This window comes from Podarcis erhardii (genome assembly GCF_964252035.2).
Source record: "Podarcis erhardii genome assembly, chromosome: 16".
Lineage (NCBI taxonomy): Eukaryota > Metazoa > Chordata > Lepidosauria > Squamata > Lacertidae > Podarcis > Podarcis erhardii.
In genome coordinates, this window is record NC_138514.1 from 17,545,742 (window position 1) to 17,572,406 (window position 26,665).

At 45.9% G+C, this 26,665-nt stretch overlaps 1 protein-coding gene across 1 annotated transcript; it reads left to right on the top strand.

The window, feature by feature from the left end:
* The first annotated feature begins 8,116 nt into the window (after positions 1 to 8,116).
* On the top strand, positions 8,117 to 26,024 carry BTG4 (BTG anti-proliferation factor 4). Its single transcript, XM_081843208.1, has 5 exons — positions 8,117 to 8,161; positions 15,880 to 16,083; positions 17,907 to 18,044; positions 21,055 to 21,256; positions 24,191 to 26,024. The coding sequence occupies exons 2-5, from the start codon at positions 15,911 to 15,913 to the stop codon at positions 24,374 to 24,376; spliced, it is 699 nt and encodes a 232-aa protein (XP_081699334.1). The 5' UTR covers positions 8,117 to 8,161; positions 15,880 to 15,910; the 3' UTR covers positions 24,377 to 26,024.
* Positions 26,025 to 26,665: the final 641 nt, after the last annotated feature.

The following is a 26,665-nucleotide window of genomic DNA, read 5'->3' on the forward strand; positions in this document are numbered from 1 at the left end:
CCCCCCCCAAAAAGAGCCCACTTTTAATGGGCATCATCAGGTACACAGGGCACCTTTTTCTGAAAGAAAAGTACTGATTAAAAACAATATGCTACCTGGGACTGATGGGATTTGTAGTCCAACAACATCTCGAGGTCACCAGGCTGGCAAAGGTTGCTCCAGAAAAAGTGGAACCAACATGATGCTCTCTAAACGTTGGATTCCAAGTACCGTAATCCCTCACCATTGACCATACTGGCAGGGGCTGGTGGGAATTGTAGACCACAATGTGGCATTATCTTGCGTGTTGTCTGTGTTCAGGGGAACATAGGATGCTGACTGCTTTGTATCAAATTGGCTGTCTCTGTCTGTCAATCACAGTGTTGTTGACACTAACCTGGTGGCAGCTCTGCAGGGTTTCAAGCAGAGTTCTCACCCAGCCCTACCTGGAGAGGCTGGGGGTTGAGCTAGAAACCTTTTTGCATTCAAAGCAGATGATCTACCACTGAGCTATGGCTCACTGATTCAGTGAGGCTGTATCACCATCACTGAACTCATTTCCTGCATTTGTAGGTGGGCAGCTTGTGGGGGCCACTGTTGACAGGATGCCCAATTGGTGGTTATTTGCAGAGTTTTCAGGAATGCTTGGGGTGTGTGTGTGTGGAGGTGTCTGTCATTTTCCTGCTGTTTTCTGGTGTAGTGTCTTTCCTCCCATGTGAGCTGAGTATGCATTGGATACAGCAGCCGTTCTGCAGGGATAGGGGCCGTGCATCTCTGGCCCGCACATAATATGAGTACAGGCTGGGCAACAAATACATGGGGCCCTGTAAATTAACAATAAGCTAATAAATCATAATGGACAGTCAGAATAACCATCTTGATAGTTTAGCAGAATGGCAGGCAGGTTTAACTTTTTATTTAACAAAATGTATGCAACACAGATTCAAAAGACGTCTAAGCGACTTGCAAAAGACAATCTGAAATCTTAATTAAAAATACCAATAAAAACTTTTTAAAAGTGTTTACATATATATGCGTGTGTCTCTGTGTGCGATAAAACCAGTAATTTAAAAGCAAGTATTCTTACTAAAATCACATTACACAGAAAATCATATCACAATTGTATGCTAAAGTTACATGTCTCGTTAGGTGTGCTGCAAGATAAACATTTTTAGCAGGCACTGATAACAATGCAGCAAAGGTAGTTTCAGTGGGGCAGGGTGTTCCAAAGAGTAGGGGCTGCCACATTGAAGAATTGATTCCTTGCAAGTGTGGAACAAACTGTGGCACTTATAAGCGCCAGTTCCCAGATCTATGTGGTCTAGCAGGTACATATTAGGTACATAGGTGCCATCTTCTGGAGGGGACCTCTTCAGCTCTTTACCTTCTGTATTGATTTTTCTTCAAAGAATGCTACTTCCAGGCCTCAGTTGCCAAAGCTTCCATGCAAACAGTCGTGTTTCCTAGCCAGAGGCGAGACAGGCCATTTTACCTGGCCGTGTTGTTAGTGACTGTTGCCTTCGTCAGTCAGCTAACTACACTGCCTGGTAACAAGGCTGGTGATTAGACTCTTTCCAGCAGCCTCATTTCCTCCTTAACTCTGCGAGCCTCCCACATTATCTGAAGTGACAGCAGTTAGATTTAAGCCTACATTTTGTAGTTAGATCTTACAGAAAATACATCCAACTCAATGGTTAATTTTCAAAAAGAGGGCTCAATCTGAACCCTGTGCTGAAGACAAAAAGGTACGTTTGCACAGAATGGGGCAGGATGCTTCTTCTGCATTATGTACGTTATACCTGTGTTTTAACAGAATACATTTCGAAGGCACAATACCCTTTACATTAAAAAAAAGTGGGGGGGAAGTGATGGTGGTCTTGCAATTGCTATTATAGAATCACAGAGTTGGAAAGGACCCATATAAATCTAGTTAAGTGTTCTTCAACCTGTGGCCCTCCAGGCTTCATTGGACTACAATTCCCATCATTCCTGACTATTGGCCATGCTGGCTGGGGCTGAAGGGAGTTGGAGTCCAACAACATCTGGAGGATGGCAGGTTCCCCATCCCTCCTTTAGCTTCTGGATATGTTTGCACTTACTTAGGGTAAAGAGTGTGTAAAATAACAACAATACTTTTCCAGGCAGCCACCATTTACTCCCCCATAAATTTCAGCAGTATTTCACTTCTATCTACTGTTTGCGCATAGTTCTTCAGCAGGGATCAAACTGCTGGTGCTCCTTTTGCTCTGCCCCCCAGGTATGTTGAGAAGAAATGTCACCTGTCTCCTATTCCCTTACATGACGTAAGGAAGAACATGAGCACTGTCTTTGAAAAAGGCCACTCTGGCCAACTCTTTCTGCCCCAAAAGACCAAAGCATAGTAATTCATGCTCCATTTCAAAACCAATACTGTACATTGGTTTTGATGGTGGAAAAAAATCAGGGCTGGCTGAAAGGATGGAGGAGCCTTCAGTGTTCCCAAATGTGTGATCGGTAATGATTTTGAGCATTGCATATGGACAAAAGCTAGAATCAGATAGATGCAACCACGTACAACTTGACTTCTGTCAACTCTTAATTGCAAAGAGAGCATTCCATGCTAACCAGGTTCCTATGATCACTGCTCTCTCCTCTTGTGATAAAGGCGAAAGACACAAGAAGTGGGGAATATTAAAAGGAGTTGCGTATGCAGAGTGAGCTCCCCTACACTGTGGTTTATGTAGCATAATAGGAAGACGAGCCCTTAAATATACTACGGTTGCAGGATATCTGTCCTCCAGCAGCAAATTCAGGCCAGGTGACCACTAACACTGGATTTGTAAGGCAGTCTTTGTCAACCTGGTGCCAGTGTGCTGGCTGGGGCTTTCGGGGGTTGCAGTCGAGGGCACCAGGTTGGCGAAGGCTGTGAAAGGCTAGGTCCCTCAAACTAGGATGCCAAGGTCTTGCTTCCTACACCATTTAGGCGGAAGGAGCGTCTGACTGTGTTATCCAGAGGTGACCCCTGAGCAGCCTTACGAAACTTCACCCACAGACTCCATCAGTACCCAGTCAGGTGACCCAGAGAACCAATGTAGCTCCACCATGCTCTATAAATGGCATGTCCCATATGCTCTTCCTTCCTGTGGAGAATTATTTGGCAGCTTCCGCCTCCTCAGGCACACGGCTGCTTTGGGAACCTAGCCTTTTTTGCCTGCCTTAGACTCTGGCACTTGGCCTCTGTCTGCTTCTCTCTCCCACTTCACCCCTGGTACTTTATTTCTCCTGATCCCAGGGCTCTGATCCCTCCACCCCATCCCATTCAACCCTGGTCAAATTCTGCTGTGACAGGATCATGCCCAACCAGTGCTAAAATCGTAACAAGGCTGCCAGTGTGTTCCTAATGTTGCGGGTCACGAAGCAACACAGATTCTTGGCAACCATCCAGCGTACTTCCTTGAGTCAGCATCATCTCTTAAAAGCCCCTTTGTCTTGCTTGCTGGTGAGCTGGTGGCTTCTACGAAGAAACAGGATATTATGAACAGAGACAGATAGCAATTCTTTGGGTTCAAGCCGAGAACCAGCTTTCCGGATGTTTTCTGCAGCACTGGTGAGGTCTGCCATTGGGGGAATTCTGCGCCTTGTTTTGATAACAGTGAAGCTAGTGATTGCTTAGGAAAACGGATACAATCAGCTAACTACACTGCCTACAAACCAAATGCTACTTCTGCAGCATCCGAGCCTGAAAAAGACAAAACGTTTCCAGCAATTACACCTCCCATTCGCTCGTTCCTTTGCTTTGAAATAATAAAGTGCACTGTATTTTGCATGCTGTGCCAGGGCTGTGTGTGTTCTCATTTTCCAGCTGGCAAAAAGTTAGGTAATGAAAGCAGAATTCAATCTGCTGTGAATCCTCGTTCCCCCCCCTTTTTTTAAAAAAAAAGCAAGTTTCTAGTCTAAGATGGCCACAAAGCGCCTTGAAAGTCTGAAAGCAATACCTGGTAAACTCTCAAAAGCTAGAGGTGACTGGATAGTGTTCTGGTGGTCAGAGAGAATGGTGCAGTGCCCTTCACAATTTTTATTTTTATTTTGGTCTTTTTGCATGACTACCTCTACACACACACACACACACACACACACAGAGAGAGAGAGAGAGAGAGAGAGAGACTATAGGTAGGCATGGGTCTTTTCCTCAGCATGGAGTACACCTGGTTGTGACCCCTCACTGTAGCAGGCCCCAGAGTTCCCTCATGCTTTAGTGTGGCTGAGAAACAAACCTGAAGAAGCGTTGGGGGTCTATGGAGAGAAACAGGATTTTTCTTTGGCTCCCATTCACTCTTATGGGGCCACAATCTTGGAGATTTGCAGGGGGCAAATCTAGCCCCAGCCCAATGGTGCCCTTAGGGATGGGTAAAAGGGACGCATCATTTGGTGGCAGTGTTGTATTGGGTGGGGCAGTGCCTAGCTTCCACTCTTTTCCAGCCTCAGGAAACAAGCACCTCTCCCCTCCGAGCATGCAAGGTATCAGGGGGCTCAGCAATGCTGAGTGTTGCTTGCCTAAACAAGGAACACAAGAAGAAGAAGAAGAAGAAGAAGAAGAAGAAGAAGAAGAAGAAGAAGAAGAGTAGTTTGGAGTTGATATCCCGCTTTATCACTACCCTAAGGAGTCTCAAAGCGGCTAACATTCTCCTTTCCCTTCCTCCCCCACAACAAACACTCTGTGAGGTGAGTGGGGCTGAGAGACTTCAGAGAAGTGTGCCTGGCCCAAGGTCACCCAGCAGCTGCATGTGGAGGAGCGGGGAAGCGAACCCGGTTCACCAGATTACGAGTCCACCGCTCTTAACCACTACACCACATAGAGCAGGGAACATAGAGAGCTGCCTTATACCAAATCAGACCATTGGTCCATGTAGCTCAATATTGTCTACTCTGACTGGCAGTGGCTCTCTGGGGTTTCAAGCAGGAATCTTCCCTAGCCCTACTTGGAGATGCCAGGAAATTGAACCTGGAACCACACTGCAGACAGGGCAGCTGCTGTACCACTGAGCTATGATCCTGCACCTGATCCTCTGTACCACCACATATTGGCCGTAGTCCAATCCCTTGTAGACCTCTACCAGAGACAAATTAGCTGCATCAGCATCAGGAATAAGGCCGGGTGGGTGGGAAATCAAACATTCCTGATATATCTCAAAAGTCTCATTTGCCTCTGAACATAGTACCTATATCCAATACATCTCCTCTGGTACAAGTTACATAAAAGAAACTGTAGCATTTGCCTGTAAGAAGCTTACCTTGCAGTAATCCCGCCAACTTTATAATTAATTACAACAGCCTGGAATCGGTTCAAAACTTGAGCTAGGAAGCGGGGAAATCAACAACGCCTTTGAATTTCTTTTCCCTAATGGATAATCTCCTCCTTAACCTGCATTTTAGTTTCTTAAAGCTGCAAATCCTGTTGATGAAAGAGGGACTTCTTTTGGTGGAAAAAAATAAAGAAAGCAAAGATCAACCTGAAAACTAACCTGCCCACCTCAATCTATCAATTTCTAAACCCGAATCACAGAATTGAAGAGTTGGAGGGCCATCTAGTCCAACCCCCTGCAATTCAGGAATCTTTTGCACAAGAGGGCAAAGTTTGATTCTGATCGAAATAAAATGCCCCATAAGAAATAGATCCCACCTGTTTCGTCCCTGCTCTCTCAACAGCCTTTGCACCAGACTGGCCTCAAACAAGACATGGGGCAGTCCCAGGCCCAACGTTTGTGTATACTCTGTAGTCATGGATGCTCAGGTGTGGCGCAGGTGTGATTACAAATCAGCTCTCTGAAGGGAGTGGATTGACTTTGCTATTGTGGTGGTTGCATTGTGCAACGTTTCCATGGGTCAAAGAATCATAAGAGTTGGAAGGAACCCAAGGGGCATCTAGTCCACCCCCTACAATGCAGGAATATCAGCTATAGCATCCATGACAGGTGGCCATCCAACCTCTGCTTAAAAACCTCCAAGGAAGGAGAGTCCCCCATCTCTCGTGGGAGTCTGTTCCACTGTCAAACAGCTCTTACTGTCAGAAAGTTTTTCTGTATGTTTAGTCAGAATCTCATTTCTTGTAACTTGAAGCCATTGCTTTGAGTTCTACTCCCCAGAACAGGAGAAAACAATTACAGATAGGTAGCCGTGTTGGTCTGCCATAGTCAAAACAAAACAAATTCCTTCTAGTAGCACCTTAAAGACCAACTAAGTCAGTTCTTGGTATGAGCTTTCGTGTGCATGCACACTTCTTCAGATACAGATAGGAGAAAACAGATAGGAGAAAACAAGTTTGTTTCCTCTTCCATGTGACAGCTCTTCAGATATTTGAAGATGGCTATCCTATCTCCTCTCAATCTCCTCTTTTCCAGGCTAAACATACTCAGCTCCTTCAAGCACTCCTCGTAAGGCTTGGTTTCCAGACCCTTGATCATCTTGGTTGCCCTCCTCTGCACACATTCCAGCTTGTCAACATCCTTCTTAAATTCTGGCACCCAGAATTGGACACAGTATTCTAGATGTGATCTGACCAAGGCAGAATAGAGTGGTACTATTCCTTCCCTTGATGTGGACACTATACTTCTGTTAATGCAGCCTAGAATGGCATTATCTTTTTTGCTGCTGCATCACACTGTTGACTCACGTTAAGCTTGTGGTCCACCAAGACCCCTAGATCCTTTTCACAAGTACTGCTAGTAAGCCAGGTTTCCCCCCATCTTATATTTGTGCATCTGGTCCTTCCTGCCTAAGTGCAGAACCTTACATTTGTCCCTATTGAAATTCATTTCGTTAGGCCCAGTTCTGTTAAGGTAATTTTGAATTCTGATTCTGTCCCCTGCGGCATTAGCTACCCCTCCCAGTTTGGTGTGATCTGCAAATTGGATGAGCATTCCCTCAATTCCTTCATCCAAGTCATTTATAAAGAACGTGGCCAGACCAGGAAGCAGCATCAGCACCTATGCCTTTAAAACAGCTGGCCCTATCATTAGGCAGAGACTTGTGGCCACCTTTGGTGGCAGGCATAGTGGGGTGGGCAGGGAGTATCATTGAGGTATATTGGAAGACAGCACACTGTGTGCATCCTTTGCACTAGCCTGTTGCTCTCAGGTGCAGTGGGAGACAGTGTTGAAGACAGAATCAACTGCAAGGCTGGTCAGTTTTTTATACATGGAATGGGGAGGTGAGCACCACCTTGTCCTTTGCCATAGACAGGAAAATGCCTCAGGTTGTCTCTTCCATGACGATCAAGATCAAGATAATTTATTACTGTCAAAGACCAGCTCGCATAACACAATAAAAACAGCGTTCATAAAGATAAAATATACAATCAAAGCAGATTGCAGCAATAGCTCATGAGTTAAAATTGAGATATATATATACACCCGTACAACTGAGATTTGGGCTACCATAAAAATTGATCCTGAGGCTCCCCAATGGACGACTTCAGCATTTCCCTAGTAAGTTATTTTATTCTAGAGGATGATCTGTGTCTACAAATCTGGGTGCAGAATCTGGCTACCAGCCAGGTCGTCTTGTGATCTTTGCTTAAGAGAAGAGAATTAAGTTTAGACTTGTCTGAAAGATCGGCGAGCCTCTTCAGCAAAGGACTCTTCCATGAAAATATAGGCCTTGCTCTGCAGAGCTGAGTACCAGACCCTTTCATGAAGGGGGGGGGGGCAGGAATTGCCCCACCCCCATATCAAATTTGACAAACAGTACAATATTTGTACTGCAGGGGGTATGGGGACATTGGCACAGGTTGTGGCCCATGCTCAAAAGTGGGAGACATAGTCAGTCATGAGGTTCACTGGGCAACCGCGACCCACTCACTGTCTTTCAGCCTAACCTACCTCGCAGGATTGTTGTGAGGATAAAATAGGGAGGAGGAGAATCATGCATGCCACCTCGGGCTCCTTGGAGAAAAGGTGCAATATAGTTGTAAATAAATTAAGAGTTGTTCACTCATTTGGATAGCCATGACTCCACAGAAGGCGGGTGCTACTTGGGTTCAGAATGAAAACTTAGTGCTTGTGGCACCTCACTCCCCTGAACGCAATTCTCTGAAAAGCCCTTCCTGTCCCGTACACCCCCAACTTACCTCCAGGAATGAATCAGTCTCTCACGCTCTGCCTCATCTTCATCTACACACACATGAGGATTTTTCTTCCATACAAAAGTGATGCACCTTTCAGGTTTCTAGAACATCTAAGGCCAGACAGAAATAAGATTTCGACAAGGGGTCTTTTCCATAGGGTGTGCAGGAGAGCTCCAGATGCTTTTACTCCAAGAAGTCCCTGCAGAATTTGCAACCACCATCTTCAGAATGCATTTAGGAGAGCAATGTTTGCTCCAGATTAGGCCTGCAGTTGCTAGAGAACTGATGGATGACTCCCCCCCCCCTTTCGGCATGCCTGGGCTTGCCCAGAGAGCAGGGAGACCCATTATTTAATTCAAGTAGGAATGCATGGGCTGAGGTTGGGACCCCATCCAAAACCTTTGGATAAGGATGGAGACCTTTACTCGGATTTTACATAAGGTTGGCTGATGTTTAGAAAGAGCACACATAGGAATGTCATGAGAAACTGCAAAAAACCCACAAACTTCCAGAAGATCTGGAAGTGACTCCCTGGAGTTCTTCACCGAGTAACCTCCAAAGTCATGAGAAAAGGGATGCACAGTGTAAAAACATTAATGTCTGCAGCTTACCTCTACTCCACAGTTCAACTCAATACAGTCAAAACCTTGGTTTCTGAACGGCTTAGTTGCCAAACAAATCGGCTCCCAAACACTGCAAACCCGGAAGTAAGCATTCTGGTTTGCGAACATTTCTTAGAAGCCAAACGTCCAGTGTGGCTTCCGCTTGAGTGCAGGAAGCTCCTGCAGCCAATTGGAAGCCGCGCCTTGGTTTTCAAATGGTTTTGGTAGTCGAAAAGACTCCCGGAATGGATTATGTTTGAGAACCAAGGTACCACTGTACTGCAATGCAAGTTCTCTCGCCCTGGAAGGCCTGTTTATTGATTGGTTTTGGGGAGGTTAGACATTGATGCATCAAACCCTGAAATGTTTAACACATAAGGTCCAGTCTTCAAGGGAAGCAGGTTTGCATTTGCAAGAGCACCAAATTTAATCACACAGCCCAAATTTGCCAAGTTGTGACTGAACACTACCCGAAAGCAGCACCAGTCTGGAAGTGCCTGACACCAGCTACTTCTTGAGCATTTTTTCTGATTTGTTTGTGGAAAGGTTAGAAACTGCTGCAGCAAAGCAAGTACTATCCCGCATTTCCCAGGGCATTTTCCGGTCACTTTCCTTAGGAGCAAATGTCTGGCCTTTTCTGGAAAGCAGGTTTGTTGTTGTGAAAGAACTCTCCATCAGCTCTCATGTCACTTGAAAACAAGTCCTTAGAGACTTAGCACATAGCCAACAACTATGCAAAGAGACCAGTGTCTAGATGAGAGAAATTGAAAGACGGGTGCAAAATAGGCTTAAGGGGTCAGTAGAGAGAGGAACCACCTGAACCACGTCATTGTACAAAAGTGCCCAAATAAATTGCAAATTAAACAAAAACAGCATTTGACATCCAGGGCAAGTAGTATGCCTTGTGGGCTACAAAGAACATGGTTAGCCTAAGGACACCAGAAGAGCCTGCTGGATCAGGCCAATGGCCCATCTAGTCCAGCATCCTGTTCTCACAGTGGTCAACCAAATGAACCCAAAAGCAGGACCTGGACACAAGTCCCCTCTCCCTTCCTGGGGCTTCCAGCACAGAAGCATTGCTGTCTGTGACTGTGGAAGCAAAGCATAGCTATTGACAGCCTTATCGCACATGAATCGGTCTGATGCTCTTTTGGATTGGACAAAACGGAGCAGGGCTTGTTCTGCTAGCAGCGCCCTGGTCTCACAATGGGAAGCTGACAAAGAGGACCCGAGCACAATGACCCCTCCCACTTGTGGTCCCCACCAACGAGGGCATTCGGAAGCATGCCTCCTCCAATTCAGGAGGAAGCACGCAGCTATTGGGGGTAGCAGCCATTGAAAGCCTTATCCTCCACGCCTCTCTGGATTCAAGGAATGCCCCGTGAGTCTCCAGCAGCACTGTGTGTCCTTCGTCACCAGGGAGACTCCAAACGGTTTATTTACGGCTTCGCTAGCCAGCCAGCAGCCCAGGGTAGTTCTCCAAAGTGTAGAGCAGGAAAAGGTGAACCTGTTTCAGCAAGCAGCTTGATGCCCCTTCTGTGGGATACAAAATACATTTGATTATAGCTTCTTGCAATGACAGTCAGGCTTGGGCAAAAGCTCCTGACAGCTGAAGAAACTATGCTGTCCTCAAACCTATGCTGTTCCCTCTCCTGTCTCCTCACCCGGAGATTGAAGAAGGAAATAAATACAGAGAAAATACCACCCTCAGGAGGTGGAGCTTTCTTAGTTCACTCTGTCCCTGACTTTTGTGTACTAAAATTTAGCTGTGTGGAAGAGACACCATTATACAGGATTTGCCAGCATTGGCAGGCAGATGTGCAACAGGTGAAGTGTCCCTCCTGTTGCCCCTCCATTAGATTTCTTCCTTTTAACTTCTGTCTCCCCCACCAATGTTAAAACCCCTTAGGATCACCACTAAGAAAAAAGTGACTCTTGGAAACAGCAGCAGAGTAGACTCATTGAAACTAACAGGCGTAATTAGCTCAGGGCCCTTTAATGGGGTTGTTTCCCTCGATCTAGACAGAACTATTTGGAAAACAGATTCAAAAGAAGGGAAATTACCCCCCCAAAAATTGTGTTTTTTTTTGACATGGTGTCCAATTTTGATTTAATTGATTTATGGCGTGTTAAGCCTCCATTAGAATGCAAATTCACTTTTTTCCTCAAACGCTAATAATTCTTCAAGTAGAAAAGATCTTCTTTGGGCCTCAAAAGAACTAATAACTAGGGTCAAAAAGGTTGAGATACAACAAAGACATTATCCGATCACAATGCCATTTTGATGATAATTGCAGATAAATTCAACAGAGTAAACAATATTCGATTGATGTAAAAGTGGGAAATTGATTTGAATGGTCATAGCAAAATATGCAGGAAAGTATGATAAGTACCATGAACCATGGAAGGAGAAGAAGGGAAGTCACTGGATATTTTAAAGTTTATAAAATGCTTACAGTGGTACCTTGGTTTAAGAACTTAATTTGTTCTGGAGATGCGTTCTTAACCTGAAACTGTTCTTAACCTGAAGCACCACTTTAGCTAATGGGGCCTCCTGTTGCAGCTGCGCCACCGGAGCACGATTTCTGTTCTCATCCTGAAGCAAAGTTCTTAACCTGAGGTACTATTTCTGGGTTAGCGGAGTCTGTAACCTGAAACGTCTGTAACCTGAAGCGTATGTAAACCGAGGTACCACTGTATTTTGAAATGTAGAAAAATGAAAACTATATATATATGAATGACATTAATTTCAGTGGGTCTACTCATCACCAGCTTCCCAACACTGATGTTGCTGAAACTTACCAGAATAGGGCCAAGCAATGGTGAGACCAGGGTTGTGCTGACAGCAGTTGCTGCTGGTGCAGATGGGTCCTGGCAGGGCCAATGCCAGGGAGACCCACGCCAGGTGGTTCCAGAACCAATGACATGCAGAGTCAACTCAGCCTAGTGCTGGGGCCAACCTCTTCTCTGCTGGGTTCTACAAACAGCAACACAGAGACCATGGCGGGGAAAGCCAACTGGCAGTGCACTTTTAAGTGCAGGCTGGCCAAGCTGATGGGTCAGTGCTCCATTTGCCTTAACAGACACACGGATCGGTGGCACCAATCCGGCCCTGGGAGGGCAGCTATATCGCACTGGCCACAACTCTTTGACTCCCTCAAAAGAAGACAAGGCCCTCCTGCCCCTTTAATAGGTGTGCAGACAAGGAGATTTCAACAGCTGTGAATTTCATGAGCAGAGCTACACCTGCTGAAATGGCCTACCCTGCACAAATATTAAAAGGATAGGAGTTCTCTCTCTTTCTCTCTTCTTGACCACTGTAACACATGCAAATGTCCAACTCGGGGCATCTTTCTACAGAAACGTTGCTGTAGAAGAATTTCCATGGCTTTTTTTTTAAATGGCCTCTGATCCTGTAAGCCTAATATGCATAATAATAATAATAATAATAATAATACAGTGGTACCTCGGGTTACATACGCTTCAGGTTACAGACTCTGCTAACCCAGAAATATTACCTCAGGTTAAGAACTTTGCTTCAGGATGAGAACAGAAATTGTGCTCCGGCTGTGGGGCAGCAGCGGGAGGCCCCATTAGCTAAAGTGGTGCTTCAGGTTAAGAACAGTTTCAGGTTAAGAACGGACCTCTGGAACGAATTAAGTACTCAACCAGAGGTACCACTGTAATAATAATAATAAATTTATTATTTATACCTCGCCCATCTGGCTGGGTTTCCCCAGCCACTCTGGGCAGCTTCCAACCAAGATTAAAAATATAATAAAATATCAGTCATTAAAAACTTCCCTAAACAGGGCTGCCTTCAGATGTCGTCTAAACATTAGATAGTTGTTTATTTCTTTGACATCTGAAGGGAGGGCATTCCACAGGGCGGGCACCACTACCGAAAAGGCCCTCTGCCTGGTTCCCTGTAACTTGGCTTCTCGCAGTGAGGGAACCGCCAGAAGGCCCTCGGCGCTGGACCTCAGTGTCCGGGCAGAACGATGGGGGTGGAGACACTCCTTCAGGTATACTGAATGAAAGGAGCATCTGAAGAAGGCTGAGATCCTAGGGCTTAGGTTTTATAACAGTGGTATAGTGTATAAATCTCATGGGTTAAATAAAAAGAAGGAAAATTTAAAAAGTTCCCTTGAACACAGTGGGGGTGACTTGTCAGAGGGACCCACCGGATAGGTGAGGTTCTTTGCAGGTATATTTCTGTAACATGCCATTGACACAGTTATAGAGCATAGCTGGTACCGTAGATTTATACTGGACCATCTGCACACATCACCCTGCTTTATTTCTTTTTTTTAATTTTTTTAAATTCAAAATTATAACAAGACATATTATCCAAAAACATATCATAGTTGTTTCCCCCTCCCATTTTTCCTCCCCCTCCCACACAGAACCCACCCACCCCACCCCCCGACTTCCCTCAGTTCCAGTCTTTGATTTCTCTAAAAATGCTGTTTCTGCATGTTACAAAGTTGTATAGATCCTCAAACTATTTAGCTGATTATTACCAATAAAAAGTTTGTGAATGTTTATTCAAAACCTGCCAAAGAGTCCAGTTCGCTTTGTTGCGTCTTCAGATACTTTGTAAAGGGTTCCCATTCAACCTTAAAGTCACAGTTATCCTTGTCCCGTAGCTTATATGTCAGTTTTCCCAGGTCTGCATAGTCCATCAATTTTTCTTGCCATGATTCTTTAGTTGGAGTTTCTTCAGTCTTCCAACCTTGTGCTACCAAAACTCTCACGGCCGTTGTCGCATACATGAAGATGTTTTCCAACTTTTTTGGCAGGTCTTTCCCTACAATCCCCAACAAAAATGCCTCGGGTTTTTAAACAAATGTTAAATGGAACATTTTCTTCAATTCGTTGTATATCATTTCCCAATTTTTTAAAATTACCTTATAATCCCACCACACCCTGCTTTATTTCTTGTTCTGTGATGCTTCTCCGTTGTTACTGAATTATTGCTATCCAGAGGGGCACTCCTGAGCTGCAGCTCAACAAAAGCGGAAGTGGAAGGGGGACCTGGAACATTTGCCTTATGAAAAGGTACATGATTTCAGCAGGAAGTTGCAGCACATGCACTAATAGCAAAAATTAAAAGGTAGTATGTCCTCCCTGAAACTCATCCAAGTGCAAACAGTGAGATCATGAGCAGAAAGCAGAATATAAAATCTCTGGAGAGGCCCTGAACACGCAGAAGCTGAGACTGGAAGCTTTTCCCAATGCTGATATATCCATACCAGGAAGAACATTGCCTCTTTAATTTCTGCATGTCAGGCTGCTGTTAAAGTCACAGGAACATGATCAGGGGGAGGGGGGCAGAATCCTAAAAACTGCAATCCAATGTGCACTTACTTGGGAGCAAGTCCTCCTGGATTCAGCCAGGCTTGCTTCTGAGTCAATGCACACAATATGATTGGGTTGCATGTGGAAAAATAATTCTGCTTCCTCACAAGCCTCTCAAGAGAGAGGGTTTTGAGGTATCAGGACCTGAGATGGAGATTTCTTCAGAAACAGGCCCTATCCTTGCTTTATGCACACACACCTCCTTTGAAAGCCAACCTTAGCTACTCTAAGTCCTGCTTATATAAGTCAGAAGGAAGGTAGCAGTAGTTGTTTAGCTAGCAAAAGAGCTGCAGGTGGTTAAGAGGGGAAGCTGTAAGAGCAAAAAGACAAAGCACTACAGCTATTGAACTGGCCTCAAAGTTTAATAGCTTCTCCCCTTCTTTCTTACTGGAGTCTCTTTCCTCTGAGAGTGAAGTTGGTGAGTATTGAGGCTTGCATTAGAATTACATTTGGCTAGAGTAGGACAGTGCTTAAAGCAGAGCTTTGCAAACTGTGTGTTGTGACGCATTAGTGTGTTGGCTGCAGGGGGTAGGTGTGTTGAGTGAATGCTCCCCACACTCCTTCTGGGGCTGGAAAGGGGTTAGTTTAACCCCCAGTTTGTTAATAAATCTGAATTACCGTGTCACAAAATGATGCATGTTGAAAAAGTGTATCCCCAATACAAAAAGTTTGGCTTAAAGTGTCAGACTAGCACCTGTGAGAGCAAGGTTCAAACCCCTCCTTAGCTGTGAAGGTCCCTGGGTGACCTTGGGCATGTCACTGCAACTCACCCAAACCTACCTCACAGGGTTGTTGTGAGAATTAATGAGGGCAGGGACACCTATGCATGCCACCTTGAGCTTCTTGGAGGGAAAAGGTGGGATAAAGGCTTAGGACCCTCGTACCTACAGGACCGCCTCTCCCGGTATGCCCCACGGAGAGCCTCAAGGTCCATAAATAGCAGCACCCTAGTGGTCCCGGGCCCTAAGGAAGTTAGATTAGCTTCAACCAGAGCCAGGACCTTTTCAACACTGGCTCCGGCTTGGTGGAACACTCTGTCTCTTGAGACCAGGGCCCTGCAGCACCTGATTTCTTTCTGCAGGGCCTGTAAGACAGAGTTGTTCCGCCTGGCCTTTGGCTTGGAGCCAGTTTGATTCCCTCCCCCTCTTTCTTTTTCCTTTCTCCTCCTGTGATGAGGCTGCATTTTAATGTTTTAATGTTTCAATATTTTAATGCTGTATTTTAATCTTGTTTTAAACTTTTATCCATTCAACTTGTTTTTATTATTGCTTGTTAGCCGCCCTGATCCTGGCCTTGGCTGGGGAGGGCGGGGTATAAATAAATTATATATTTATATATAAATAATGATGAATCAATACCAAATATAGCTAGAGGTTTGGCTGTTCTCCTCTGACAGCATCTGTTCCTGAAGGCTTTATTTTGTGTGTTATTCTTTCCCATGCACCCAGGGTTGAAGTACTGTTACTATGTATAATGATCACATTAGAGTGAGGAGTAAACCGTTACCCACGACTCCCAGAAAAGAGAATTGGCCCACTGTACAAAATGGCTGTGAAAGTGTCTAAATTTAATGGGGTGTGGCACTGCGGGGAGAAAACAAAGAGATTGCAAGCAAAGTGGGAAACACTTGCATTGTATGAACACTTGCATTGTATATTGTATGAACTTGTAGCACCCATTTTTCAGTGGAAGAAGCCACAACCTGGTTGGTTGATGAAAGGGCTTCTTCAAAAAGGTGGAAGCCTCGCATGATGGCAAGGAAATAATGACTGTTGACAAGGAGACCCTTAAATGTGTCATCAGAACTCACGTCTCCCCCATTTCCTTTTTCTCCAGCTGTACTTTCAGTCCAGAGGCTTATCTAGACATGAAGGATGAAATAGCTGCCACCGTCTTCTTCATCACACGCTTAGTGAAGAAGCACAACGTGCTGACTAAGCAGCAAATGGAGAAGTTTGCGTCCAAGTTGATGGCAGCTATGTTTGAGATGTACAAGAGCCACTGGTACCCAGACAAGCCTTCAAAAGGGCAAGCCTTTAGGTGAGTAGCCCCTATGCGACCTCCAAGCATCCCTTGCCTAGCTCTTGTGCAAAATGGGGGGCTTGCATGTCTCCAATGGTGGCTGGTGCTCATTGTGATTGGTAGGGCAGAAGGCAGGGAGCCCCAACAGTAGGTGGCACTAGAGCCCATGACAAGCAGAGCCCCTAATTTCAGGTTTTGTGCCCATCCTCCCTCTCTCTGCTAAGTCCTGCAAGGGCAATGCTGAGACTCAGGGAGGAGGAAGCTGACAAGCAGTGCCATTCCCTGGATGAGCTGTAAGTGAGAAGGCAAGCATGTGGGGGCTGGTTGAGGGAAACTGAGATTGGTGGGGCAGAGTCCTGTCTGCCCTAATGGTCCTGTCTGCCCTACCAGCCTATGTAATTTCTCTAGGGCTTCATAACTCCAGCAGCATCTTTGAAGTATGGCTTTGCACTCTCTCTGTGTTGCTTAGGGGATCTCTCTGAGATGGTGTTCAACTGAAAACACAATACCTGGGGTGCTTGCAGACAACCTGCTGAGCATTCATTCAAATTTGTGAACCGTCCTGAGATCTATACAAATTTAATAAATAAGAATAGGAATAAATAATTTGTTTGAGGGGAAGTTAGATGACATCACACCAAGCAAATATTATCCCACACTTCTGACTGCATTCCCCCTATCAATTTCTTTATGGGGAATAAACCCCCTGATCTTTTAGGGGAGGTGAGTTTGTTGTGCAAGACCTCCAAATCAGCTATAACTGCACAACCTGAATTTGCCAGTATGTGATTGAATACTGCCCGAAGATTGTAAGGCTAGGGTGTACACACACACACACACACACACACACACACACACAAACACACAGAGTCAAAACATCCTGAAATTTTCACACTTAGACATGCAACACCTCAAATATGAAATTCTGCCTCTAAACCTATGTATTGGACTTTGATGATATTTGATGCCTGCCAGGTGTCAAGAGAGAGGAAGTCTTACAAGCTGTCAAATATGAAATGTTTGGCAGTCAAAAGCAGGTGCCAAATCACGAACCCAAGCACCTGATGTCAAGTAACTGAATATTCAGGGATGTGTCAACCTGTTTGCATTGAAACTCTCAACAAAGAATGCCTAGGTGTATATTATTCTGGCTTGACAACAGCGCTAGCAGTATTGCTATTTATAATTTATGTGCTGCTCAATGCCGAAATAGTCTTCCAAGCCGTTTACAGGTATAAAAACCAATCACACAAGCATTAAAATACAAAGATCCATAAATGCACAGTAAAATAACCCCATGAAAACATCATAGTAATTAAGACTTGGGTTCAGAGACTCAGGGGATGTGTGTGTAAACAGGTGTGTCTTTGAAAGCCCACGGCATGCCAATACAGAAGAGGCATCTTGTATTTCAGCAGGGTGTGCATCCTGTAACACGGATGCCACCATGAAAGAGATCACCTCTATGCTATCACAAGCAGATAATCATTAGCATTTTATGTACTGAATTGGTGCCATCCTGCTTTTGTCTGGTGTATGAGCTGGGACCATATAAGCCTTGGGTCATGGCTGTCTTTTGCACCAAAAAAGTTGTGCCATCTCCCCCCCCCCCAGGTAAAATATGCACAGCAGGTGCCAAGGGATGGATGTGCAGCCTGTTCCCGTTGCATAATGGGAATCATGAGCCACTGCAGCCTTCCCTAATTTGGGCTACTTTGGGTGGATTGCACAGCACTTGTGTCCTCAGTGCTAAGTTGATATTATTGTAGTGTGTGGACTATAGAAGAGGAGGTACAATGGGCCACCCAGGGTACCTCTTCTATTCTCTTCTGCTTGTCCAGGTGTATAAGGATAAACCAGTTCAACCCAAGAGACCCTCTGCTGGAGCGGGCATGTTTGGAGAGCAACGTCGACTTCAGCAGCCTTGGATTACCAAAGGAGATGACCATTTGGGTCGACCCGTTTGATGTATGCTGCAGGTGAGCTCTTGGTGTGTTTGAAGGGCCTTACTAAAAAGAGTTGATGGAGCGGGACTTCTTTGGATAAGAAAATTGCCTTCTGTCCATTGCCCAATCCATCTCAATACCTTGGCTAAAGGTTCCCCAAAGTTCCAAACAGAATCTGTTGGTGCTGGGGGTTGTACCTGGACCTTCTGCACGCAGAGCAGATGATCTATCACTGAGCGACAGTCTGGCCAACTGCTAAGCCTTGAGCGCAGGACTGTGCGATGTATCACAAAGCAAAGAAGGAGGTGGAATGTAGTCCCTGCTCAAGGCATCTGGGGTTCTCTGTGTTTGTCTTTTATACTTGCTGGCTGGCAGAGTCCTTGGTCCTTGCCTGCTTTGATGCCTCTCCTTCTTGGCACAGCTGTTTCCTCCTTGCTTTAAACCCTACTTTTGCAGATATACAGAGGTACCTCGGGTTACATACGCTTCAGGTTACATACGCTTCAGGTTACACACTCCGCTAAGCCAGAAATAGTGCTTCAGGTTAAGAACTTTGCTTCAGGATATGAAAAGAAATTAGGCTCCGGCGGTGCGGCAGCAGCAGGAGGCCCCATTAGCTAAAGTGGTGCTTCAGGTTAAGAACAGTTTCAGGTTAAGTACGGACCTCCGGAACGAATTAAGTACTTAACTTGAGGTACCACTGTAATGTGATTTGGGGAGTGGCAGACCCTGGCACCTCAAATTTCATTGGTGCTCTGGGCGACACTAAAATCCATCAGCCCTCCCACCTCTCGCTTTCCATTGGATTCATAGTTGTGGTGCCTGCTGTGGGGGCCCCAAAAGCTCCACACCCAGTGCGACCGAACTGATTGCTTTCCCTTAGATCTGCCTTTGATAATGGGATTCTGAAGGCTGATGCAGCAACATTGCTAAGGTATAGAAAACATTTGGCCCTCCAGATGTGGCCAAACTAAAGGTAAAAAGGTAAAGGGACCCCTGACCATTACGTCCAGTCGTGGCCAACTCTGGGGTTGCAGTTCTCATCTCACTTTATTAGCCGAGGGAGCCGGCGTACAGCTTCCAGGTCATGTGGCCAGCATGACAAAGCCGCTTCTGGCGAACCAGAGCAGCGCACGGAAATGCCATTTACCTTCCCGCTGGAGCGGTACCTATTTATCTACTTGCACTTTGACGTGCTTTCAAACTGCTAGGTTGGCAGGAGCAGGGACCGAGCAACGGGAGCTCACTCTGTTGCGGGGATTCAAACCGCCAACCTTCTGATTGGTGGCCAAAGTACAATTCCCATTATCCCTGGCCATTGGCCATATGTGCTGAGGCTGATGGGAATTGTAGTTCAGCCACATCTGGAGGGCCAAAAGCTCCCCCTGTCTAGAATGGGGCCTCCACCTCAGGAAAGCCTGGCCCAGGACATTTTCCCACCTGAGGTGAAAGTCACGTGTCCTCCTCATTCCACATACAGAAGTTAACTGGATTAACATTTGAAATATTTCCTCAGCAATGACGATGGAACACTGTCCCTCGGCATGCCAGGGTGCCAGGTTAGTCGAGAGGGGCTAAGAGAGCCTCAGACAACAAAGGGGAATGGATGGAGTGGAAAGCTTAGACGAAATAGCTGGGGATGGCTGCTGCAACCCAGCACCAAGGGCCTGCTGAGGTGGTTGCCTCATTCTACTTCAAGGAAGAGATGGCCCTACTTATAGGGCTATTGTAAGGATCACTACTAGATAGAAAACAAATAAGCTGAAGTACTTTGTGTTGGAAGCTGAGCTGCAACTTGGCTTGCTTAGATTGGTCTACAGGAGGTTAAGACAGATGGAGTGGGAGACCTCCATATTCCTAGACTGTCTCTGTCCTTGGATCTCTGTACAGTGGCATAGGACAGGTTGCTGGTGCCCAGGGTGGGGAAAGGGTAGCCCGGCAGTGCTGGGCCGTCACCAAGGATGCTGCCTCTGCAGCTCCCTCACACGCCAGAGCCCAGCAGAGGAGTGGCACGGTGCTATTATCAATGCACTCCTGGGTGGGTGCTGGTGGGGCCTGCCCCCTCTTTTTTGGATGATCCAAGGACAGAGCACACACAGGCTTCCCTCCCCTGGCCATGAGGAGAAGGAGGTGGGGTGAGGGATCCTGTTGTGGGGGCACCTCATTGCGCCCTCTCAAAATCATACACCCAGAGCCATGGCCCCTTTGCGTGCCCCCCTCCATGTTCCACCTCTGTTGATGTATCCCTTGAAGTCAAAGTGATGTGTGTAAAATTGCATCCTCTTTCATGTATGCCTATCTTCTCACACTTTTATCTGGGTCTCTTCTGAGAACAGAGGTCAAGCGTGGCTTCCTTGTTTCTCCAGCTCGTTAGTTAGCTAGGACTATGGAACCGATTCTTATCAAGAATGCACTCCCCTTAACAAGCATATGCTTTCTTCTTTTATACCAGTTCTCAGTCTAAATCCCTTCCAATTTAGCCCCATAGGCTAACACTTTGAATGCTCTGGCTGCCAATCAATGCTAGGACTCCACCTTTAGTATTGATGTAGCCTGAAATTGGGGATGCGGGTGGCACTGTGGGTTAAACCACAGAGCCTAGGACTTGCCGATCAGAAGGTCGGCGGTTCGAATCCCCGTGATGGGGTGAGCGCCCGTTGCTCAGTCCCTGCTCCTGCCAATCTAGCAGTTCGAAAGCACGTCAAAGTGCAAGTAGATAAATAGGTACCACTCCAGCGGGAAGGTAAATGGCATTTCCGTGCGCTGCTCTGGTTCACCAGAAGCGGCTTAGTCATGCTGGCCACATGACCCGGAAGCTGTACACCGGCTCCCTCGGCCAATAAAGCAAGATGAGCGCCACAACCCCAGAGTCGGTCATGACTGGACCTAATGGTCAGGGGTCCCTTTACCTTTTTTAGCCTGCAATTGGAGCCATCCCATGCAAACGTGGACTGGATGAATCCCATAAGGAAGATGTTTTGGCTTCTCTGCCTATAACTGCTTGGTGAGCCTTGACCTTCTCTCTTTCCTTCTCTATGTCTAGATATGGGGAGAATAACCAGCCTTTTACAGTGGCTCACTTTGAAGAGGACAAAAAGGACCACGATGTCCCTCAGCTCATCAGGCAGGCTGTGGATAAGGCAGAGGCCCTGGACTGCCCCTCCAGCATCTGCTCTGATGAGGAGGGTGCCACTGTCGAGCCCCAAAACATCCCCACTGTGAGCAACCCAAACAGCGTCTACCAGGTGAGAGAGCAGCTCGCCATGGATGAGTAGTGAGTAGCTTTCTCTCAATGCTTTTGCTGCTAGGACTGACTGGGGCACAGTGGATAATAATGATAATAATAATTTTATTATTTATACCATACCCATCTGGCTGGGTTTCTTGGCGTGCCTGTCTAGGGGGAACCTCCATCCTGCAAGCTTAATTAGTCTCAGCGGAGCTCCTTGTTTATTTCTTTTTTAGAGCAGGATTTCCCAAGCTAGTTGTTTTTGGACTACGATTCCCATCATTCCTGACCACTGGTCCTGCTAGCTAGGGATGATGGGAGCTGTAGTCCAACAACAGCTGGAACACTGATTTAGAGTGTTTGTGCCCTGCTTTTCTGCCAAAAAGGCCTTCAGAGTGACAACGTACAATTGAAACAAGACAATCCCAGCCTGTGACATTCTAAAATAAAAGAAAACATGGCAAGCAAGGAGAGGGGGGAAATCAAACTCTGACACCAATTCTTAAGCAGTTGTTATCATAACGACCAGCTCGGGTTTTTTTTTCCTGGTGAAGCTGGTCCTTCAGCAAAGCTGATGGAATGAGCTTCTCATCTCTCCCAATATGGCGGTGTGATGGACTAGCTGCCCCCGGGTGATGGAGGGGAGAGAGGAGGCCTGATGGACCTGTCACAGCAGAGCTGATGGAGTGAGCTCAGCTTTCCACCTCTTCCACTGAGGCAGCCTCATTTGGCCTGTGAGGCTGTTTCCCTGCCTGCAAGCCACATCCACTTACCACCACGTGCGACATCAGGGGTAGAGGGCGGGTAAAGATGCAACTGCAAAGGAACAGCTGGGAGCTGAAAGGGAACTTACGGTGGTTCCTTGGCAAGGGGCTTCACTCGCGGCATGCGCCAGCGCTGAATGCCCTTTGAAATAATCCTGACCCGCAAGCGGGTGCTGTTTCTTGGCAGACACCTTTGTGGGACTGCAGAGGGGGGACATGTGCCTTTTAAGGTGCTGTTTGGGTTCTTTCCAGCCAAGTTCTGCTCAGAGTAGACCTGCTGGAAGTAATGCACCTAAATCAGCTGCACCTATTAATTTTGGTGAGCAGAACTCGTAAGCACACACCCATTTGAATTCAAAGGGGAACCTGCAGACAGAGAAGGCGGGGCTTGCTGTCAGCTGATTAGCATGGACAGTGAGCCCCTTTCAAGACAAGCTGTTCTGCTCACCTGTAGGCCAGTTCTTGATCCAGACTTAAGGCTGAAAAATGTTTCCCATCCCTGCCCTACAGTTTTAAAGAACATATACAGTGGTACCTCGGGTTACAGATGCTTCAGGTTACAGACTCCGCTAACCCAGAAATAGTACCTTGGGTTAAGAACTTTGCTTCAGGATGAGAACAGAAATTGTGCTCTGTCAGCATGGCGGCAGTGGGAGGCCCCATTAGCTAAAGTGGTACCTCAGGTTAAGAACAGTTTCAGGTTAAGAACGGACCTCCGGAACGAATTAAGTTCTTAACCCGAGGTACCACTGTATATGGAATGGAACAAACCTGTTAAACGCATATTAAAGGGGGAATAGCAGGGAAGTGGCCAGACTGAGACCATTTTAAAATATAGATGGTTCCTGGAACCAATGGGCTCCTAGAATGGTTTCCATACGAAACTGTCTTATACCGAATCAGGCCCTTGGCCCATCTAGCTCAGTAATGCCTACACTGACTGGTAGCTGCTCTCCAGGGTTTCAGGCAGGTGTGTCTCAGGGCTACCTAGAGATGGCAGGGATTAAACCTAGGACTTTTCGCATCCAAACCAAGTTAGCAAATAACTTAAACAACACAGATGAAACCCAGAGATGAAAGACATCCCGATAACAATTTACTGAGGAAAGCTTCATTAAACATATGCATTGTCTTTCTTAGTTCAGGCCTCGTACATAGCAGGGAGACACTAAACAAAACGTACAGAGGAAACTACCTTGGAACTACACAGCCAATAAGAGCATGAGCTATGTCACTAAATATCTTGCCATTCACCCTGGTTGCTAAGGAAAACCTCCCCCCTTCCCCCCTCTTGTGTAGTTGACTTAACACTAAAAGAATTAACCCTCAAGGTTCAAATTGAATGATCCCTGCTGTTGTGTGCAATTGCCCACAAATGATGATGATTGAACAAGATGGTTCTTGCAGGGGACTAACATACAGTGGTACCTCTGGTTACAATCCTAATTTGTTCCAGAGGTCCGTTCTTAACCTAAAACCACGATTTCTGTTCTCATCCTGAGGTACTACTTCTGGGTTAGCAGAGTCTGTAACCAGTGGTATTTGTAACCTGAGGTGTTTGTAGCCCAAGGTACCGCTGTATAAGGGAAGGGGGATGGGAATGGAGGAAGAAAACAAACAAGTGTGGGCACCAGTTCTTAAAGCTACAAAGTTCTTAGGATGACCAGCTTGAACGGAAAGTGTTTGGGAAGAGCTGGTCTCTGCAGAGCTGATGACCAGGTTCCCATCTAGCAGCCTGGGGGAGAAGGTTGTTGATGGCAAAGAAATTATGTCTGGCAAAAGAGCTTAAGACTGCTGCAGGAATGGGATAAAATGAGACAAGGATAGTCGTGTATTTAAGAACTTGCCCAGTTGCCATGTCACTAGGTCACGCGGTCAAGAAATTCAATCCTACTACAGCAGGCACCCCCAAACTCACCCGCCAAGTTTTGGGACTACAATTCCCATCAACCCTGACCACTGGTCCTGTTAGCTAGGGATGATGGAAGTTGTAGTCCAAAAACATCTGGAGGGCCGAGTTTGGGGATGCCTGCTATAGTAGGATTGAATTTCTTGATTCAGTTCAACTTCACAGTAGGGCTGGATTCAGTTGTTGTGCTATTTCAGACTATACACAAGCACAAAATATACCTTCTCTCTCCAAAACCCCTCCCCACTCCTGGCCCTCCCTCTTGATTTAATCTCAGTGCCATGAGCCATTTCAGCTATGGTCCCAGTATCCTCGGCGAAAGCTTCATGTACCTGATGGATCCCACCAGCATCCCACCAGTACATGCTGCCTTCAGTGCAAGGGCTACAAAGTCTGTCGGCCGTCATCCACCTTCACTGGTCCACGAGTAGACAGATACCACTGGGTCAACGCCAATCGATAATGATGGACAGCACCTCCCCACTAAGGTACTGGGGAAGAATAACTCTTTGGACAATATGTGGGAGGAAGCTGGAAGCTATACCAGGATGTTCAAATAAAGGTCTTCTTTTGAAGCATTTATTTCAACTCTTGCCTGTCACTGTCACCAGCTACTTCTTTTCTTATTTCGTTTGTGTTTGTAAAACCTTTTAAACTGATACACCTGAAGGCTAAAGATAACTTTTAATTGAATGCTTTTAATGTATTTTTATGGCAAGACTGAAAATGGAACTGCCTAATGACAACTTTGTGGAAATCTTAAAAAGGAAATTAATTACTAATAAAATGTGCTTGTTTTATTAAAAAAGCCCCAAACACCTGCTTTTGTTTTTGTTTTGCTTAGGTTGGCTCAAGACTAAGAGTGGATGAATCTGTCAATTTTGGCTTCTCATTCCCCACCCCCCACTCTTTTTAAGTTCCAGCTTTCCATGTTTCCAAGCTGGTTTGCAGTTATTATTACTTTTTAAAGGCCTTATGATAATTCATTTGCATTTTAAAGCAAATTTCCTTAATATGCATGTGTTTTTATGCAATGTTGATTATGATACATACTTCTGCAAGGCAATTTCCCCTAAAACAATGCATTTTATGTATAGTTTACAGTACAGTGGAACCTTGGTTTTTGAATGTCTCGGAAGTCGAACATTTCAACTTCCGAATGCCGAAAACCCGGAAGTAACTGCTTTGGTTTTCGAACCATCTTCGGAAGCCAAACATGCCATGTGGCTTCAGTTTTGAGTTTCCCTATTGTACTGAGGCTTCTGCTTTCAGTTTTTGGTTTTCGAACATTTTGGAAGTCGAACTGTCTTCTGGAATGGATTACGTTTGAAAACTGTGTGTGCATTTTTGTACACATAACTTGGCCAGAGAATGGCATTGCACTGCAGTCCTGCAGATAGCCTGGGCCTAAGCTGTATATGCTTTGTAAAGCTCAGATTTCTATTGGCCCTTGATGTTTACACAGATCCCTTGTGAAACAGAAGTTTGTGTCCTCATATATACTCAGTGCTTTTTTGTTTGTTTGTTTAAAAAATGAGGTGCTAGTACTCATATCTTCATAAAAGTGCTGTGGAGACTGGGACAAAATGGCTGCCATTGGCAGCAAAAAAAATTAGATGTGATGGTGTACCATACTGGTGATTACCACCACCAGAAAAACACTGCGTAGACCCCTGTCTCTAGCTGATGCAGGGGGGCACAGGGGGGAAATGACCAGAGGGGGTGGTGCCCACAGCACTCTCTCAAGAATCCAAATGTGCCCACAAGTCTAAAAAGGTTGGTGACTCCTGCTGCGTGGGGAACACGTACAGAGTCTTGCTTCTTGACTCAGCAGCAAAATTTCTTGGCCTGGCACCACAGCTGCCCATAACTGTACTCTTGAGGCTATTAACATGAGAAATGCTTTCTTGGAAAGTGCCCATCCCTTGCCAAGTTAAAAGGCTGATGTAAATCGTTCCTCCCATGCAGGGAATATAAACATGGCTTACTCTCAGAGAGAAGGAAAGCTTTATCTGTTTGTTGGCTCGGTATGAATTCTGCTGTTGTGGCACAATGCTAGATATGTTTACTTGATTTGCAATAGATGTTTAAAGTGAGGGTTTGGGGGTGGGCCATTAGTGCCTAATGGACACCCCCCCCAAAAAAAACCTGCTGATAAAGGAAAGTGTGGGGCAGGTGGGGAGCAAAATGCCTGCCACTGTTACTGTGGCAGGGACATGTCTGAACAAGTGGTGGCGAAGTAGTAACGGAACACAAAGTTTAGGAGAACAAAGTTTTTGCAGTGGGCTTTGATGCCCTTTGCCCAAGGTAAGCCTTGTACTGATTTCATTTGCAACTCCCCAGTTTATCTCTACTTATCTTCATAGGTTGCCTGTCTCCATAGGCAGACATGAGGACAAATGATTTCTGCCCCCCTATCCCATCAACAAGGTTCCCCCCCCATCCTCCTCGCTCCCTTGTTCTGAAAATGCAACGATCCGAATGCCAAGCTGTGGCAAATGTTACTTTTTCCCAAAGCTAACGTGAATAAACCCTCAGAGTTGAGGTCAGCCACTAAATATATATTTGGTATTTCCTTCTAGCTTAATGTTGATAGCATTTTCAAGTGGAAGCAACAGGAAGATGGGCTAGGGAAGGAAGTATCTGGCATGATGTATTCGGAGACTCTTCAGCTTGTATTGCAGGGGGAATTGCTCAATGGCAGAACATCTTCCTTGCATGCGAAAGGTCACAGGTTCAATCCTCAGTATCT

What these genes read in the sequence shown, in the direction of transcription:
- BTG4 (XM_081843208.1), top strand. Translation starts at nt 15,911, where the DNA reads ATGAAGGATGAAATAGCTGCCACCGTCTTCTTCATCACACGCTTAGTG. An exon ending in TCAAAAGGGCAAGCCTTTAG is followed by an intron (nt 16,084 to 17,906) that starts GTGAGTAGCCCC and finishes CTGCTTGTCCAG; the next exon opens with GTGTATAAGGATAAACCAGT. An exon ending in ACCCAAACAGCGTCTACCAG is followed by an intron (nt 21,257 to 24,190) that starts GTGAGAGAGCAG and finishes ATTTAATCTCAG; the next exon opens with TGCCATGAGCCATTTCAGCT.